This window comes from Perissodus microlepis, chromosome 23, assembly GCF_051167445.1.
Source record: "Perissodus microlepis isolate ML-2025 ecotype Zambia chromosome 23, ASM5116744v1, whole genome shotgun sequence".
Taxonomy (NCBI): Eukaryota; Metazoa; Chordata; class Actinopteri; order Cichliformes; family Cichlidae; genus Perissodus; species Perissodus microlepis.
In genome coordinates this window covers 29216706-29233808 of record NC_140482.1, presented here as the reverse complement: position 1 = coordinate 29233808, position 17103 = coordinate 29216706, and the positions used below count along the sequence as shown (strand labels likewise).

General features: G+C 42.8%; 1 protein-coding gene across 1 annotated transcript; it reads left to right on the top strand.

The window, feature by feature from the left end:
* The first annotated feature begins 4844 nt into the window (after positions 1-4844).
* Positions 4845-16418, top strand: lmo4b (LIM domain only 4b). The gene is made up of 5 exons (XM_084921795.1): positions 4845-5319; positions 6683-6923; positions 11277-11373; positions 13130-13285; positions 15445-16418. Exons 2-5 carry the CDS (start codon positions 6688-6690, stop codon positions 15451-15453), a joined length of 498 nt encoding a protein of 165 aa, XP_084777921.1. The 5' UTR covers positions 4845-5319; positions 6683-6687; the 3' UTR covers positions 15454-16418.
* The last annotated feature ends 685 nt before the right edge of the window (positions 16419-17103 follow it).

The window sequence follows — 17103 nt, the reverse complement described above, 5'->3', positions numbered from 1 at the left end:
GCTACGTGTAGGTACAGCCATGTACAACCAGTAATCTGTTAACGCAGTTAAGTATAGTGGCTGGGGAAGAGAGAGACAGCTTTTAGCACCTTTTGAGCAATAAAGGGGGTAAAATGTGAGCAGAGACCTCCTGGGTTGGACAAATGAAGCCAGTGTGGAAGTGCCAAAGCTGCAGTTCCACAATTGGCCATGGGACAGAATCCAGAGAAGAAAAAGCTTCACACCCTGGTATAAAGAAAGGGTTTGGTTCTCTGTAGCAAATCCTAGGCAGGCTTCACTGTTCAGCTGTAGTAAGACCCAATCTAAGTTTCACAGACAAATGGGTGATGTCACAGTTGCTACATCTGTCTTTCAGTATGTTACTTGCTGGCCACACAATCAGAGTGTCAACACGGCTGTGGTGTTATAATTAACCACAAGTCAGGATGTCCAAATGCAGAAGCAAAAGCTCAGTCAAAAACACAAAAATTATTTACAAGCCGGTGATACTTTCAAAAACACAGCCAAACTTAAAAGGGAATTCTAAGCAGCACCAAAACCAGGAAGCAAGACAGGTTAAATACCAGAATCTCAACAGAGGATCTGATAAACACAACTGGGAAGAGATGACTACGTATGCACATGAGACTGATCACACGATGAGAAAGAGGAAAGAGTACAGTAGTGGTGACAGCTTAGGACACAGCCTAGCCAATTTCTTCCACCATAGACTGTAAAAAGATGAACGGACTCATTCTTATATAGCGCTTTTCCACTCTGAATTTTATACAACTAATTCATTCACCCAATCACTTTTTCTAAGCTGTTAGTGCTTATCTAACATTCATACTCCAATGAATGCAACATGGGGTTAGTATCTTGCCCAAGGATATTTGGCATTCAAACGAGGGGGAAGCCAGGAATCGAACCACCAACCTTCCAACCAGTGAATGACCTGCTCCACCGCCTGAGCTATAGCCACCCCTACCTATGACTGATGCATTATCCCCACTTCCTTTCACTTTACAAAAGAGAAGCTACACTTTTATGGAAATGATAGTGTATGCTGCCATTCTGCTCCTGTGACCAGATTCTGTGCAGTAGTGACTCGAGGGTGGAAAACACTGCCTGACTTTGAGTGGTCAGTAAGAATGCAAAATTGCTATATAAATCTTGGGCTATTTACTATTGAGTACCGCCTACTTGGCCAAATGTGAGCACAGATGTCCTATGACATCCTCAGTTAAAGTTTAATTAAAAACTTTTGGTGTTTGCTTACAAATAACCCATTTGTAAATTATTTTGGTACCAAAAATCAATAAACATCAGAAACAAACAATACTATATTTTCTAGTATATTTACATGAATAGCATGCATGATTGCGCTATGATCTGCAAACTCTTCTTTAGCTTTGATTATGCCACATGTGCCAAACTCAAGGCCATGGAGTTGTCCCTTTGCAAAATGTTATCCAATCCATATATTATTTTAGATTCTTAATAATATTTTAAGAAAAATTCATGATGAAAAATCTATTTCTTTTACTTAGAAATAGATTTTTACTCTTTTACTTACAGCAACAAATTGCATTTAGGCATTGTCAAGATGACCTGCTGAAGTTCAGAATCTGAGAGAATATGGAAAAATGTAGATTTAAGTGACTTGATATAACATTGTTGTTGATGCCAGATGGGCTGGTCTGAGTATTTCAGAAAGTGCTGATCTGCTGGGATTTTCCCACTTAACCATCTATAGGGTTTATAGGGAATGGTCTGAGAAGATATGAGCAGCAGTTCACTGGGTGAAAATGCCGTGTTGATGCCAGAGGTCAGAGGGCAACTACCAGACTTCTTTGAGCTGACAGGAAAGGAACAGTAAGTCCACACACCGAACAACAGATTGAACTGTGAAGCGGATGGCCTACAGCAGCAGAAGACCACACCTGGTGCAACTCCTATCAACTAAGAACAGGAAATTGAGCCTACAATTCACATGGAAATTCTCAACATTGGATTTTAGAAGACTGAAAAAAGGATGCCTAGTCAGATGAGCCTCAATTTCTGTTGCTTTCAAGTGGTGGCGTCAGAATTTGGCATGAACAGCATGGAAGCATAGATCCATCCTGCCTTGTATCAACATTTCAGGCTGCCGGCAGTGGTGTGGGGAATATTTCTTGGAATACTAGTATGAGCTCAGCATCATTTAAACACCATAGTCTGTCTGAGTATTGCTGCTGACCATGTGCATTCCTTTATGACCACAGTGTACCCATTTTCTGATCGCAACATGTCACAAACCTCAGATCATTTCAAACTGGGTACTTGAACATCACAATGAGCTCATAATACTCATATGGTCTCCACAGTCACCAGATCTCAATCCAGTAGAGTTTCTTTGGTACGGTGTGCAGATTCCCATCATGGAAAGGCAAAGGAGCACTTTTGTGGCCTGGGTGAAGTATGTGGATCAAACTGTACATGAGAAGGCTATGCAGGGCATGCATTTTTGATCCAATTAAAGCATTTGAACTGACTTTGACAGGCCTGGATTATATAATTATAATAACTTTAAAGTTTTGCAAACCTTTGCTATTTTCCCAGATGCACAAAGTTGTGTGTATTGGTGTGTTGTGTCTGATCCAGAAAAAAGCACTTTAGATATTCAGGAAATCGGTTTATCACTTTCAGAAGCATCCTGAATCAACATGTTTTTCAGAGAATGTGGACTTTAAGTGTTCCTTTAATGGCTCTTTAGGTAAGTAACCTTTTACTCATTTAGCAGATTTCACTCAGAGATCTTTGTGCCACCCTGTGTGCAGTCCTAGAGCAGTTTCTCTGTATCTGCAGATAATCTGAACTCTAATCTTCCCTGATCAGTTGGCTCAGCTAACCGAACATCATTCTCTTTTACAGACAACATGTGCAGTAAAGCGAGAGCAACGTCGTATCGCAAACGGCGGACGAGGCCACATGTAGCTGTGCCATCTCAGAATATGAGCCTGAGAGAAAGTTGGAGTGGCCTGGATGTTTTGTGTAAACTCTCAGGCTGAAACCGGCCTCTCTGCGGCTCAGTGTCACGTCAATAGACGAGAACACAGAGCGAATCCCAGGCTGAAGTTAACCACCGTGCTCACTGCGGCTCTATTGCTTTTTCCCACAGGACAAGCAGCTTCATTATGAAGCACCGTGGTCTCCTTTTCATCTCAGTGAGATCACCCCTGTGGGGAGTATCAACACTGTGAGCCACATCTGACGCTCTCTTGTCCCTGTTTAAACACTGAAATAGTGTTCAATCATATTGTTGTTGGCTGCTTTCTTTTTTTTTTTGTCATAATGCAGCTGCTTGGAAACTGCCACAGGACTCAAAGATCTCAGCGGAGAAAGGAGGTGATCAATTTCTGAGGGAACCCCCACCTACCCAGCCACCCACCCACTCTTCTCTCCCTCCTCGTCTCCCTGACCCCTCCACCTCCTCCTCCTCACTTCAACTAGCCATAATTATTTTGCAAAAGAGCTCCAGAAAAAGAACACGCAGAGTAATTTCTCTTGCCCAGTTATGAAAAGCTCATTAAAAAAGGCCCGGAACAAACAAAGCTTTTCCTGTGAGGCCTCTTTTGAAATTCATTTCATAATTTTCCTCTGTTTTAATCATTTATATCAATTAATCATTCCTTGGTGGAAAAGACATTCTTTGCAATCTTCCGTGGGGTTTTTTTGTTCTGCTGAGTGAGAGGCTTGATGAGAATGTCAGGAGAATGTGGCTCAAACCAAGGCGGAGTAGCACCGGCTTTGCCAAAAGGGAAATCAGCTTGATGCAGCGCGATCTCTTCGGAGCTGCAGGAATAATTAAACAATTAAAGTCAAGAAAAAGATCATCTTTATACATCTGACGTCTTTCTAATGAAGCCAGGGGCATCTTATAAGAGAGCCGTTTTGTCATGTAAAACCACTCAGCCTGCTGAATCTCAAACAGGGAAACTTTTCTCCAATAGCAACTGTTTTTGGTTAAACTGAAGACGTCACTTGTTTGCAGCTTTTCTTTACAAGGAGAGCAGCCCCCCCGCCTCTCTGTCGTGGTGTCGCCAACATATATATTTCATTTTTATTAAAAAGCGTCACAGTTACCTTCAGTTAATGGGATCTCAGAAGTGTCACGTGATGGTGGAAAAACTCAAACTGAAGGAATTAAAAGGATCTCAGCCAAATCAGGTCTTGCAGATTAGCCTTAATAGGTGTTGAAACCAATGACCCGAGGCTTAATGAGGTTGTAAACGACAGCAGGCCTCGCTGCGATTTTTTTCAGTGACAGACGATGGCGCCACTACGCAGCTATTAGGGGGGCTTGATATTTCCCAGAGGTTGGAGTCACCCTCGGTAAACTAAGTAGTTATTGAATGTCAACTAATTAAAGTCGGGCGTGAGATGAATGCAGCCTACAGGATGTTGCTATGCAGCTTTCAGTAGTCCCGACAATGGAGACAGTTTGATCTGTATATTATTACAATGCTTCATATGCAATCTCTCCATGTCCGAGTATTATGGACGTTTAGAAGAGATAATATATTTATCACGGTGATATTGAAGCTCCTTAAACAGGACACTGAGCTTATTCTACGGATTTTCTTTGGCGTATAAATCCGCTCTAATCTCGTCTCTGCCCCTGATTTGGCTTGTATACGTTGGACTGCTGCGTGTCTCTTCTCTCCGGTCCATCTCACCTCCGTTTCCATCCTTCTCTGTCTGCGTGTCCGAGTCAGTCTCGCCTCCCTCTGATTGGCTAGAATTGTTATTCCTCTTAAATGGCCCGCGCGCGGATTGGCTGCCGAGGCCCTTTCGTCACGCGGCTGAAGGGGCTTTTTTACTGGAGGTTTCTTCCTGTCAGCGACACATGTAGAACAAGCAGCTAACGGGACCCAGAGACCAGAGCAGAGGACAGTCAATTACAGCTTCTCTGCCTGCCTCCGTGTTTCTGTTTTTCCTCCCTCCCTCTTCTCCACGCACTTCTCCAGCTCTGTGGACACAACGGCATGCGCAGACCTGTAATTACGGCTTGTGATGGACTCGTTTTTGTTCCAGCGAGAAAAAGAGCACTAAAAGCGGCAGCAGCAGTTAAACGGGAAGCATCCAGTGGAAATACTATCTGATAACTCCATTTGCTTGCTGAAAAGCCGAGCTCGAGGGTTTCGCTGCCGCGCGGAGCTGGAGGCCGACGACCGCGCGCGGTGTCGCGTCCGCTTTCTACCTGTACTTTTTTGGGGTACTGTTGTAGCCTACCTGTTCGCCTATCTGCCATTCAAGCCGTCAACTTTACAGCCATTACCCTGAAAGGAGACAAACGAGGTGGGTATTTGCCGCTGGTACAGCTGTTCTGTGTGTTTGCGCTGTGTATATATTTTTATATGTATATATGCTACCTGCAATTGTCCGTAGTTTTCAGAGTGGAAACAGTCGGTTTTGAGTCCTCTTGTGTCTATTTTAGGAATGCCTGCGCTCAGATGTGACAGCGGACATTACACTGGTCTTTTTTAAAGACTCAGCTCGTAGTAATTGAGATGTGAAGCTGCATTTCTTTTATTTTCTATTTCAAAAACAAAATCAGGCAGCAGGCAGCGGACAGAAGCTTTTAGCACATGGCTGTCTGATATGTTCCCCCCTCCGTCTCTCTCGCTCCCTCTTCTATTTCCATGACTTGGTCTCCAAATTGCTTGCCCGTGTAATTACTTGAGTTAGCCCATTTAAGTTAAAAGCCACCCCCCTCCTCTTCCCCTCCCCGTCCCCTCCCCGTCCCCTCCGTCCCTCAGCGGAAAAAAAAAGGAAACTCCTCTGAATGAAACTTGATGATGGCCCCGTCTTGTTTATCCGGGAGTCACTTTCAGGTCGGCTTTTTTGATTCATCTCCTTTTAGATTTAATCAGCACTAAGGTACGCTGTGGTTTGTCCCTAAGAGCCATCGCTAATGGGCTTACTGAATGCTTTTCTCTGTGCTCCCCCCACCCTCCCTCTTCCTAACTCTAATTAGCCTACCTGTCTTTCAACAAAGATTTGGCTTTATCCAGGCGAGGCTGCCTGACCAAATTGGAGAGGATTACATTTGAAAGAGCCCACATTAATTTGGTGGGTGAAACAAATGCCTGCATTTCAGTAGATTAGAACATTTAACATCATTACAGCGTGTGCACATCGCTGTATCAGGGCTGTGGTGTAGATGCGTGATCATATACTTGGCTGAGGTCAAAGGCTCATGCAGCATCAGAACTAATGTGCCAAACATCAGCCTCTCTTTACTCACTCCCTTGAATTTTGCTGTGGACATCACCTCTTTGCAGAGTGAGGAATTGTGCGCCATTTAGAAATTCTTAGGACAGCTCAACAAAGGCCCGTGCTGTGTAATTGTTCCTCTGGCCCCACAGTGTTATCAGTGAATAGACATTCATCACAAGAGGTCTGATGAAGCAACAGCGTAGAGATCAAGGGCAGATTAATTCACTAAGTGACTCGTGGTTGTCTTGTAGCAGAGATCGGGCTTCGCAGCTGCAGATACAACATGTTCAAACAGCTGATAACTGATCAGTTATGACAAATGTGTCAACTCATAGCTGTGTAAGTCCTGACCCTTGTGTGTACAAAGCAGTCCTTGAGTGTAAAAGGAAAAAAATAATAGTCTGAACAGCAACCTGTCATGGTTTCTTCTGTGTGTTCTCAGGTACGATGGTGAATCCCGGAGGCAGCAGCCAGCCACCACCGGTGGGCACAGGTTCTCTGTCCTGGAAGCGGTGCGCTGGCTGCGGGGGCAAAATTGCGGACCGTTTCCTCCTTTACACCATGGACAGCTACTGGCACAGCCGATGCCTCAAGTGCTCCTGCTGCCAGGCCCAGCTGGGTGAGATCGGCACATCGTGCTACACAAAAAGTGGCATGATCCTCTGTAGAAACGACTACATCAGGTGAGGAAATCACCAGGTTGTGTGTTCAGTTTTCCGTATTTTGCTGTTGCAGCCTTACTGAGCAAGTTAGACGTTTAAACATCTTGCATGAATTTAAAAGGAAAAATTGTGCTTCTCGTAGCCCGTAGAACTTTTCTTCTGGATTATATTAGGCTGTGATATTAAATCAAGTTAAAAGCAGGACTAAGTTGATGTAGATCTGTCGTGGTCATGCAACCGTCCGCAAAGTTTGGTGCATTCCTGCACGACATGTGTCTCAAATTGTACTAATGTCATCAGCGCTCATTAAGGCATCCTGGTTGAAGGCTCTCTGGCCTGCCCTGAAAGACGCCAAACGTGGCGCCATGTTGACAGAGCACAAAGCAAAAGGAGAGAGTCTCTGCAGGTCATAGTGCGGTCTGTCCTGTTTTACAGTCAACAAAAGAACAGAAAACTGGTCCTAAATGACTTGAGTTAGCTCTGCAAGAGACACGGACAGGATCTGTGTTCAGTGAAGGCTGTTTTATTCAATTTTTTTAATAGAGTGGAAAAAGGATCATTTAATTAGCAAAGAGAGCCTTTTTAAATATTCAAGTAGGTGTGCCAGACACCCAACCAGAGCTTGTTGATGACACTCATTCTGGTCATGTTGAGCAGTCTTAAGTGACGAGAGAAGGTGCAGTTTACTGAAAGTTGACATGCATCCTTGACTCAGCCTCATGTGCGAGACTGGTATGGATTTTTAAGCCAATCAATTAGCCATTTGCTAAACTTGAGTTTCTATTCATGCAAGACAGTCGGAGAGTCTGTTTTTATTGTTATATAATAGAAATGCATGCTCATATTCTAATGGATGGAACCCCACTCCAGTTAACGTACAATGCTGCTATCAAATCTGCACGGATAATTCAAAATCTAAAGTGCGCCTGTGCGCTCTCACACCCACCTCATAAAAAGGATGGGGAAGTCAATGGGGTACTTCATTCATAATGGGACTATAACGTAATTAAAATTGGAAGGGGGGAAAATGTGGATACACCTTTCCACTTGTAATGAGAGCATGCTTGGTGGAAGAGCTAAAACGCACATTATGGAACCATGAGATCTCTGTGGAGATAAAGACAGGAGCGGGGTAGGGAAAAAACATCTGACAGTGAGTCTACACAATTAAATGCTTTAATTATAGTCCCCCTCCATTTCCTTTAGTCCTGATGGGTTTTATCTAATGAGATCTGGTCCCTGGCTTGTATCCGCTCCCAATGACGTGTCCGAAATGAATGAGAGCCACACTGCAAACAAAACATTTAATTAACCAAATTGGCTTTTGAGAGAGAGCAAGAGAGAAAGACAGATAGAGAAGAGGGATTATTGTGAAGGCCATTTGCTGCTGTTTTTTTCCCCCTCTTCATCTTAAAGGGGCAGATTCATATTTGTAATAGAGTGCTAAACAGCTCAACATACGTTCTCAGCTGCAGCTTCAGCTTTATATCCATACAGCTGATTTAATAATGCTCATCTGACTGATCGGGAGTTGAGTCGTATGCCTGGCCTGGGATGATAACCCATCCCCTGTTTTTCATGCAGCGCTTGTCCCCAAAAGCTTTAACTTAAAGCCAAAGTTGTGTTTGCTGTAGGGATCATGTTGTTTTAAGCTGGAGGTGATATTATTTCTGTGGGCTGCTAGTAGAGGGAGAATTAATTTACTTGTGGCTGCTGGATTCAGGGAGAATGTGTGTCCCCTTAATTGAATAAGCCTAGGTAATTAAATGGCACTTTTCCAATAGAACGTGTGAGGTAAATCTAATAGTTGGTTATTTAATATCACTTTGAAGTCTGCCCACTCAAGCACTATGACAGCACAAGAGAATGTGAACTATTAGGCCAGGGGAGGAAAAAAAAACTGGATCTCAGAAATTAATTAAATCGCATGCAATTTAGGGGAAACGTTTATCTTGATTTGTCATAACAGAATTAATTCAAGGCCTTCAATTCACTTGGGGCCAGATCTGTTACTCTGAATTAACCAAGTGTAATTTGGCTGATCCCCCACCGCCAGCACCACCCAGCCTCCGACTCCAGCCCTACACACCCCCACCCCCTCCTCCTGAAACACATGCACATCACAGATTCACGCGAACCCTCCCTCATCCTCGCAATCTCCCCACCCCACCCTGTCCTACCCCCCCCCCTCCACCCTTTTCTCTAATGCAGCTCTTGCCATTATGCAAAGCCCCGCTTCAGTATCAATATGGCCTAGTGCTTTTAAGGTGCTTTGGCTGCTGATGTAGAGAGGCATTTTTAATGGACTGTGTTGCAGAAATCATTGTTGTGGGGTAATTTTACCCTACTCAAAGGCCTTGGTGAATGAGGTCTGCATTTACCAGACAGCCTCGCAGCAAGCTATGCTATATTTCACCCGGCAGTCAGCGCTGAAATGAAATCCAATAGTCATTGCCTGCATAGGCAACAGACAGGTCCAAATGTGTTTTTTTTGTTTGTTATTTAATTTAATCTAAGACAGATTCACAAGGGTGGAAGACGACAGATAAATCAAGATAAAGCCATCCCCGAGAAACGTAGTGAGTAACTGATTTTTTTTTTTTTTTTTTGCAAAAAGCAGAAACCAGATGTGTCATTGCAATTAAGAGTCCCTTGGCCTTAATTATACTGACCTGGGGTGTTGGCTTCACCTCAGCGCTGTAGTTCACTGGCAGAAGAGGCCATTAGAGCCCAACTCTAAACCGATGCAGCAACTTAATTGAGCACCTAAAGGCTTTGGCTCCTAAATCAAATACTATCAAGAGCTATCCCCTGGTAAAATAATTAACCCGGTACGAGTTTCACACTGCGCCCAAATGTAAAAAGGCTGCGGTGAAAACTCCTTTTGTCCTTTGTTTCCACACCTCTCAAAAGCTTTCGCGCAGGAGGAAACTCCTCGAGCAACATATTCAACAAGAGCACGAGGAACATGTTTTCAATTTGAGCGAAGTTTGAATTTCGGAATGAGCCGGCTTTGATATGCAGAAACATCTTGTGGGGAAAGTGTAGTTTTGCTTCTCCACGCACACACACGCACACACATCGCAGCAGAGCACAAGAGTCTTAAAGCAAGGCATATATGTTCATTTCCACTGTCATGTTTGTCCCAGCGAGAGCAGAGAATTGGCAGTGTTGTGACGACGGTCTCCAGTTAATTAGTTTCTGAAATTGAGTTTTGATGGAGCCATTCCAAATGATGCCAAGACAAAATTTGCTTCAGCCTAAGCTGCCTTATTGAAAGCCATTTCTGTGTCCCTCTGCAAAGAGCTCTGGCTTGTTTGTTTGTCAGTTTTTCTAACAACTGCTCGGGTTATGGTTGGGATGGTAGAGGCATTTATTCCCTCTTTGTTAAATACATTTCATAAAAAATGTCTTCAAGAAGGTCTGCGCAGAAAGACACCTTGATCTTGTTGTTCTTTCTTTCTCTTGTTAATTTTTTCCCCCCAAACCAAACAACTTTATCTGATGCACGCACACCAGTGTTAACCACTCCCCCCTATCCCTTTCTGTCTCCATCCCTCTCTCTCCCTCTCTCTCTCCTTCTCTCCGGAGCATGTCAGATGCCGTGGTCTTATTTGATTGCTTAGGAAAAGTGCAGTGATAGAGCAAACACCCGGTGAGATATGATGACAAATGGGTCCAGATCCCAGTAAATTACTTTCTGCTCAAATCGAAATTTCATTCAGTTTGCTGCTCACCGAGATGAAGTAATCTAAATTGTGGACTCAGAAGGAAGATAGAAGGGAAGCTGGAGCAAGCATTTCATTATCAAGAGGCAGAGAGAGAGAGAGAGAAGGTTAGGGACGAAAGAGATGAGCAGAAGCAAATCTAAAGTGTTGACACCATGATTGAAAAGGTTAACCCATGCACATTATATATCAACCCAAGTAGCTACGGGGTTTCTAATGGAAACACGGCACTGACGGAGCATTCACAGGAGTCCTAATGGCAAAAGCACTACATCTCCGCCTGGATGTACAATCAAATCCTCTTAGGTCCTTATTGCTTATGTTCCACGTTATTATTAGGCTGCAAAAAATGTGCAGCCAAAGTAATATGCAGTTTCAGTGCTAGATGCTTGTGGAGGGCAGAGTCGTGTAGGATTCATTTTTCCTGTTGATACTGTGATGATTTTCTATTTCTTCTGCTGTATGTTTTCCCTTCGAGGCAGAAATGGAGTTGGGGGGAAACTTGGCGCCGGATACACTTTTCATTCAGTCACACACTCGGCAGAGAAAAGTGTGGACAGTCCATTGCACAAGGCTAAATCTGTGCAGATGCATACAGCAGCTCCACAGTAACACTCCTTCTTCGTCCCTTTCTTTCCCCCCTCAGATTATTTGGGAACAGCGGAGCTTGCAGCGCCTGTGGTCAGTCTATTCCAGCCAGTGAACTGGTGATGAGGGCACAGGGCAATGTGTACCATCTCAAGGTAAAGTCAAGTTTCCTCTCTTGAGTTTTGAACTTGATGAAGTTGGAGTGCTGCACAGTTTAAAGCCTTTGTTTTGTTTTTAGCAGCGATGCATCGGTTATGAAATCCTGGGCCGATATTTCAAATAACATTTTTTTGGAGATAACTGATGGTGATCCCATTATATATATTTTTTCATTTGTAACTTCATATTTTAGCATTTTGCCAATATACTGATATCAATCAGCTGTATCAGCTGAACAAACGGATATTCAGCCGATACATCAGCACACTCCTAGTTTTCAGTTTTGTGTATAACAGTGTTTTCCTTAGTATCGGAATTAGCTCTTCGAAGCACACACAAATCAGCATCACATTGAATTAACTTTACACTAATTATGTTGTGTGCTTGGCTTAAGATGTCTCTGTTGTGGTCAATAGCGACTACTGTCTGTACGGAGCAGGGCTAATGAGATATGATTAACAGGAGATCCAAAAAAGTATTAAAGCAAAAACTTTAGTTTGAATTCAAATTGGTGTAAAATCCAACTGCTGGAGCGCTAAAACAATAAGTGGATTTAATCATTTAATCACCATCTGTTCTCATGTTTAATAATTAAATTTTTCAGCTTCTTGAGTAATGTTAATCCATTTTGCATTTTGATATTATTTCACAAAAAAGGAAATTTTATAGCATCACTGTATTAAAATGTTGTGATGAAAAATGATGTGAGCGTGTGTTTGAAGACTTATGAAACAGACCTAGGATCAGTTTTGATCTTAGCTATGAGAAAACATTAATATTTTGTGTAGCTATTTGGTTGAAGTCTCTACAAAAACTATAGATTGCGTATGAAAAATTGATGTAGCCGCCCTGATGTTAGTCGTTGGTTTTGAAGCCTCGGTGCTTAAAAACAACTATATTGGTTGTTTCAAATTTAAAGTTGCCATGTTTAGGCGGGATGAGGGCATACTGATTTATCGGTTAATGATGGTTAGCTGTGGTTCATAAACTGCGTGAATGTGTCTCTGAAGGAGAAGAGCGTTCATTAGAAGAAAAACAGATTTTTGTACCATGCATTTTTAAAGCTGTAAAGCTGGACGTGTTAACAGGAGGAGGGAGGCTGTGGGGGTGACTTGTTTGTGGAGCAGAATAAAGTGGACACTACAGGATCTGACCTTTTTTGGCGCTTCAGCATTAAGGCTCAGGTGTTGCTGCTTGCAACAGAAACAAAGAAATACTTGGCTATGAAACTTTGACATGACGTGATGTCCCTAGTGGTTAAATAGGAGTACTGCAATTTGCACATGTATGTATCCAAGGCTGAATTTTGCATGATATCTATCAACAACGTGACAAGATTTCTCCTTGACAGATGTAAGGAAATAAATGCCAGATGCAAGATCTTTGAATTTACAGATGTGATTGTTCTAGTGTGTTAAAATGTAAAAAGTCTGTTTTTTTTTTTGTTGTTTTTTTTTAGCTATTTGATAAAATTACTGAGAACAGGGAAGCTATTTAGAAACCGAATGATGGTTGTCTTCCACAAACACTAAACCTTAATGTGCGCTGGCTTTATTTAAGGAGGAATTTAAAGGCAGGATCCTTTAATTGAAATTGAGATTTACAGATCACAGGCGCTCGAGTCACAAATAAGATTCTTGGAACCTGCTTAAGCAACATTTTTATGCTCAGCTTCCTTTACAAGTTCAATGTAAGCACACTACAGGGAAGGACCTGTAAGACCTTTAAGATCGGTTCTGTCTTTGTTTACAGTGTTTCACATGTTCCACCTGTCGGAACCGGCTCGTCCCCGGGGACCGGTTCCACTACATCAACGGCAGCCTGTTCTGCGAACACGACAGACCCACAGCGCTCATCAACGGCCATTTGAGTTCACTGCAGACGAACCCGCTGCTGCCCGACCAGAAGGTAAGACCCCCGTGATGGCGGAGGGAGCCTCGCGGTTCTTTGTGGTCTCATTTCAAAGTACAAGACAAGCAGCAAAAGTCATCAGTCAGCCGGAGTCATTAGCAGGAAAAGAAAAACATCTGTAATTTTCACAGCAACATTTTTCACTCTGTTTATATTGATGTCGTCGATTCGACTTCACTGCAAGGCATGCAGCCGATATTAAATCTTACAGAGCAGAGATGAATTTTATTTTTAGACAGCCAATGGATTTTTCTATCATTCTTGTTGGAGGACATGAACTTAGAAAATCTGTATTAACTGTCAGCACAAAGCATGCCAAAATGATGTTTTTGTGTACCGCTGCCCTCACACTTTGTTACCAGCAGACACACATTTGACTCATTGTGAATTTATTTTGCCGTTCTGAGCCAGACGTCCACTTTTAACATTAATACGGAGTGTTTAAAACAGAATTTGGCTTTTCTATCAACACGCCTGGGATCACCTGGGTTAAGTTATTACTCCGAGGCCAAAAATGTGCATCCGAGTGGGGGCAAGAAGCGAACACAGATGGCAAGCTGCAGCAGCATGTATATCATGAAAGCTGTCATCATGGCTTTCCCTGATTTGATCTCGATGCCTCCAGTGAAAGCAAAACAGAAGGCCTAATCATATACGAAGGATAACTTCATTCTTCAGGATAGCTTCATTGTGCCTGCAGCAGATCTAATCATTTTTGCCTCACAACAAGCAGCTTTATTGATACCTTGTCTGCACACAGAGCACACTGAGAGATATGGGAGGTGTTTGGAGTGTGTCAGAGTCTGACTGAAAGAGGAATTATATTGTTGGGAGCATGCATTTCACCTTGAGTGGTTCTGTGAGTAGAGGAGAGGTAGAACTCCATTAAGCCCCCCCACATCCCTCCTCCCCTTACGTCACAGGCCTTTTAAGGGCTTGTCACTTTTACAAATCAGCTCTTGGAGCTCTAAGAGCTCCTCACATTTAAATTGAAAGCCGTTGCATTATCTAGCTTAATTTTAAATGTCTGTTTAAGTCCTTGCTCCCACCACCAGTGTCTCTTGCAGCATGGCTGGTGTAGTAAATATGAGGCCTCATTGTTTATTTATGCACTAACATCAATTGTAGTGAAAACTGCTGAATTATTGATGCTAAAATGCAATCTGAATATTGGCCCTGGTGCTTTAATTATAGCAGAGAGCGAATTATTAAATAAACAGAGACTCATCGCTCAGTGGGAACAGTCTCTGGATGCTTTTGTTATCTGCGCGAGTGAAATAAGGAGAATTATTCTGCCGCTCAAGCACTTTATCACACTGTATTTCTTTTGCTCGAACAGAATTTCGACAGCCTCAAACAGCAGAGGCTTACAGCAGGATAACAGCCCTCTGAATCAATACGGCTCCAGTGTATCGGCCTGAATATAGAAGCTGGTTTAGCAGAGGAGAAAATGAAGCAGTCACAGGGTTATCTTCTGACCGTTGTTTTGATTATGTGCGATTTTGCTGTGACATAATTGGTGTTGTTCACGATCATGGCGTAGGACATGTGATGCTCATTTATTAAGCTTTCTTCCCAGCTTCTTCCTAATCTCTTTGTTCAGAACAGACAAATTACCGCTCTCATACAGAGCTGCTTTGACCCAGGGGAGAGGGACCCTCCCAGCGTCAGTCACTTTAATTAGCCCCCAAGTAGGAGTTTGCAATTACTAATAGATTGAAGCCCTCCTAGTGATTTGAGGGATGAAGGGAAAAGTAAATCGCCCCTTCGAATCGCGGAGGAAAAAAACAAGAAAGATGAAAAAGTTGAATGCTGCTGGTACCCAGACAGATAATTGTCTTTCCTCCCCTGCATTTTTCTGTTTCAAAGGACTGAACACCTCCTGCAGTTATGTCGGAGCGTGGTTCTAATTATACCAAAGAGAATCGCTTCATGAATGCACTTTTAGTTAATGCAAAGTAAATGGGACACCAGATGGTTTTCAAAGCCTGGCTGATCAATAAATTAAACACTGGAGCTGGTGGAAAGTTTATTTATCAAGGGGTGAAACATTTATGACATTTTGTGAACTGATGCTCTTAATGACGGCTTGATGTCTGTTCTCATTTAAACTTTTCCCTTTTTTTTTTAAATTTTTTATCGCCCTCTCCTTTCAGGTGTGTTAGGCGGGAGCCGTGCAGGAAGCAGGATGTGTGCCTTCATTTTAACCCTTACCCATTGACACCCGAGACAGTGTGGATCAGCAGCACCCCGGCCTTTTTAGCTGTGCCCCCAGGCCCTTTTGTCCTAAAGGAATCCTCCTCACATCTCAACCAGTAACCTGACTTTTTATTTCTGCAACTCATACCCAGCGCTCAGCCTTCAATCCTTGGCTTTTCCCCAACTGTGGGTGGATACTTGCACTTACTACACCTGAATCGGGACACTGCGGACTCTGTGACCTTGGGACGATTTAAAGGGGGGGGGGAAAAAAGAAAAGTGACAAAAGGGGGAGACCGATCCGAATCCTAGAGGACTCTACGGGAGGAGAAAATTAAACAACGTGACGAGACTATGTTGTGACTGAAGAGAAGGAACGAGACTAATGAGGTTTAAAAGGCGCAGGCTTTTCAACTCTGCACATTTGTTTAAAGACATTTTGGGGGAAAACCGGGACTTTTTCATTTTTCCTTTCCTCCTTTTCTATCCTCATTTCCCAGCAACATGGTGTTTCCACTTTCTATATTTTAAGTGTTGTCAAAGGGGAATGTGTTTTTTGGTTTTTGGTTTTCTTTCTTTCTTTTTGGTGGTATATATCTATATATTAAGATGGGGTTTAAAAAAAAATCTGTGGCATTTTGTGGAAAACAAATCATGAACACTCTCTTGGTGTATTTGTAAAACTACCATGTATGTACAGTATGCATGTAAATGTCGTTGTCCAGGCGTGGCTACAGTACATCTGACCCCTCCGCACTCAGCTCCTCCCTTTGAAACTCATGGCAAGCTGAAGAAATTTGCTCATAGTCAGTAATGTAGAGATCATCACCAACATTTAAATGCTGAATGAAAGAGAAATTTATTTGTGATATTTTCCGAGACATTTGCTCCAGTATGGTGTATTTAAGTAATAAAAATATTGAAGATTTAATAGCCTCCTTAAATTCATTGTAAAGCTTCAGCGTCTCTAATTAGCTAAACTTGGGTTTTTAGATGTTGTAATGAGTACCTGGCTAATTTTGTCTATTCAAGTGGGCAAAAGCCTGATATCAGCATGGCTGAAAATCCTTTATTGAACATCCTGCAGCGCTGCCATTCAATTCCCAGCCTCGCAATCATCAAGGCGCATGATGAGCGTCTAACTGAAAATGGATAAACATGTATCCTCTCTTTTCTGTTCGGATGACCGTTTGCTATTCATCACTCTAATACCTGACAGAAATGGAGGAAAATGTCCCTTTGAAGATTCAATTACTGCAGAGAGGGAGAGAGGTGTCTCTTTCTGGCAGGCACAAATTGAATGGGCTATTTGCAGAACAAATTGGTGTTTGAAGTCCTTGCAAGACCTAATAGGTCTGAAGGAGGGACCCGGTAATGGCTGATGCGCTTATCTGCGGAGTCTGCGGCCTCGCGTGAGCTCGCTGCTGCCGCTGAAACAATGCTGCTCTTCTCCAGAAGGAGGCTTTGATGCAAAAAAAATCATCTCGAAAAGGAAAGGAAATGGACCTGAAGAGTAAACAGACTCTTGTGTTTTATATTGGAATTTCAATGACATGAAAATCACGCCGAGTGGATTTGTTCTCGACCTTCTAAAGCACAACCTAAACATAGCGATT

What these genes read in the sequence shown, in the direction of transcription:
- lmo4b (XM_084921795.1), top strand. Translation starts at nt 6,688, where the DNA reads ATGGTGAATCCCGGAGGCAGCAGCCAGCCACCACCGGTGGGCACAGGT. An exon ending in TGTAGAAACGACTACATCAG is followed by an intron (nt 6,924 to 11,276) that starts GTGAGGAAATCA and finishes TTCCCCCCTCAG; the next exon opens with ATTATTTGGGAACAGCGGAG. An exon ending in GCAATGTGTACCATCTCAAG is followed by an intron (nt 11,374 to 13,129) that starts GTAAAGTCAAGT and finishes CTTTGTTTACAG; the next exon opens with TGTTTCACATGTTCCACCTG.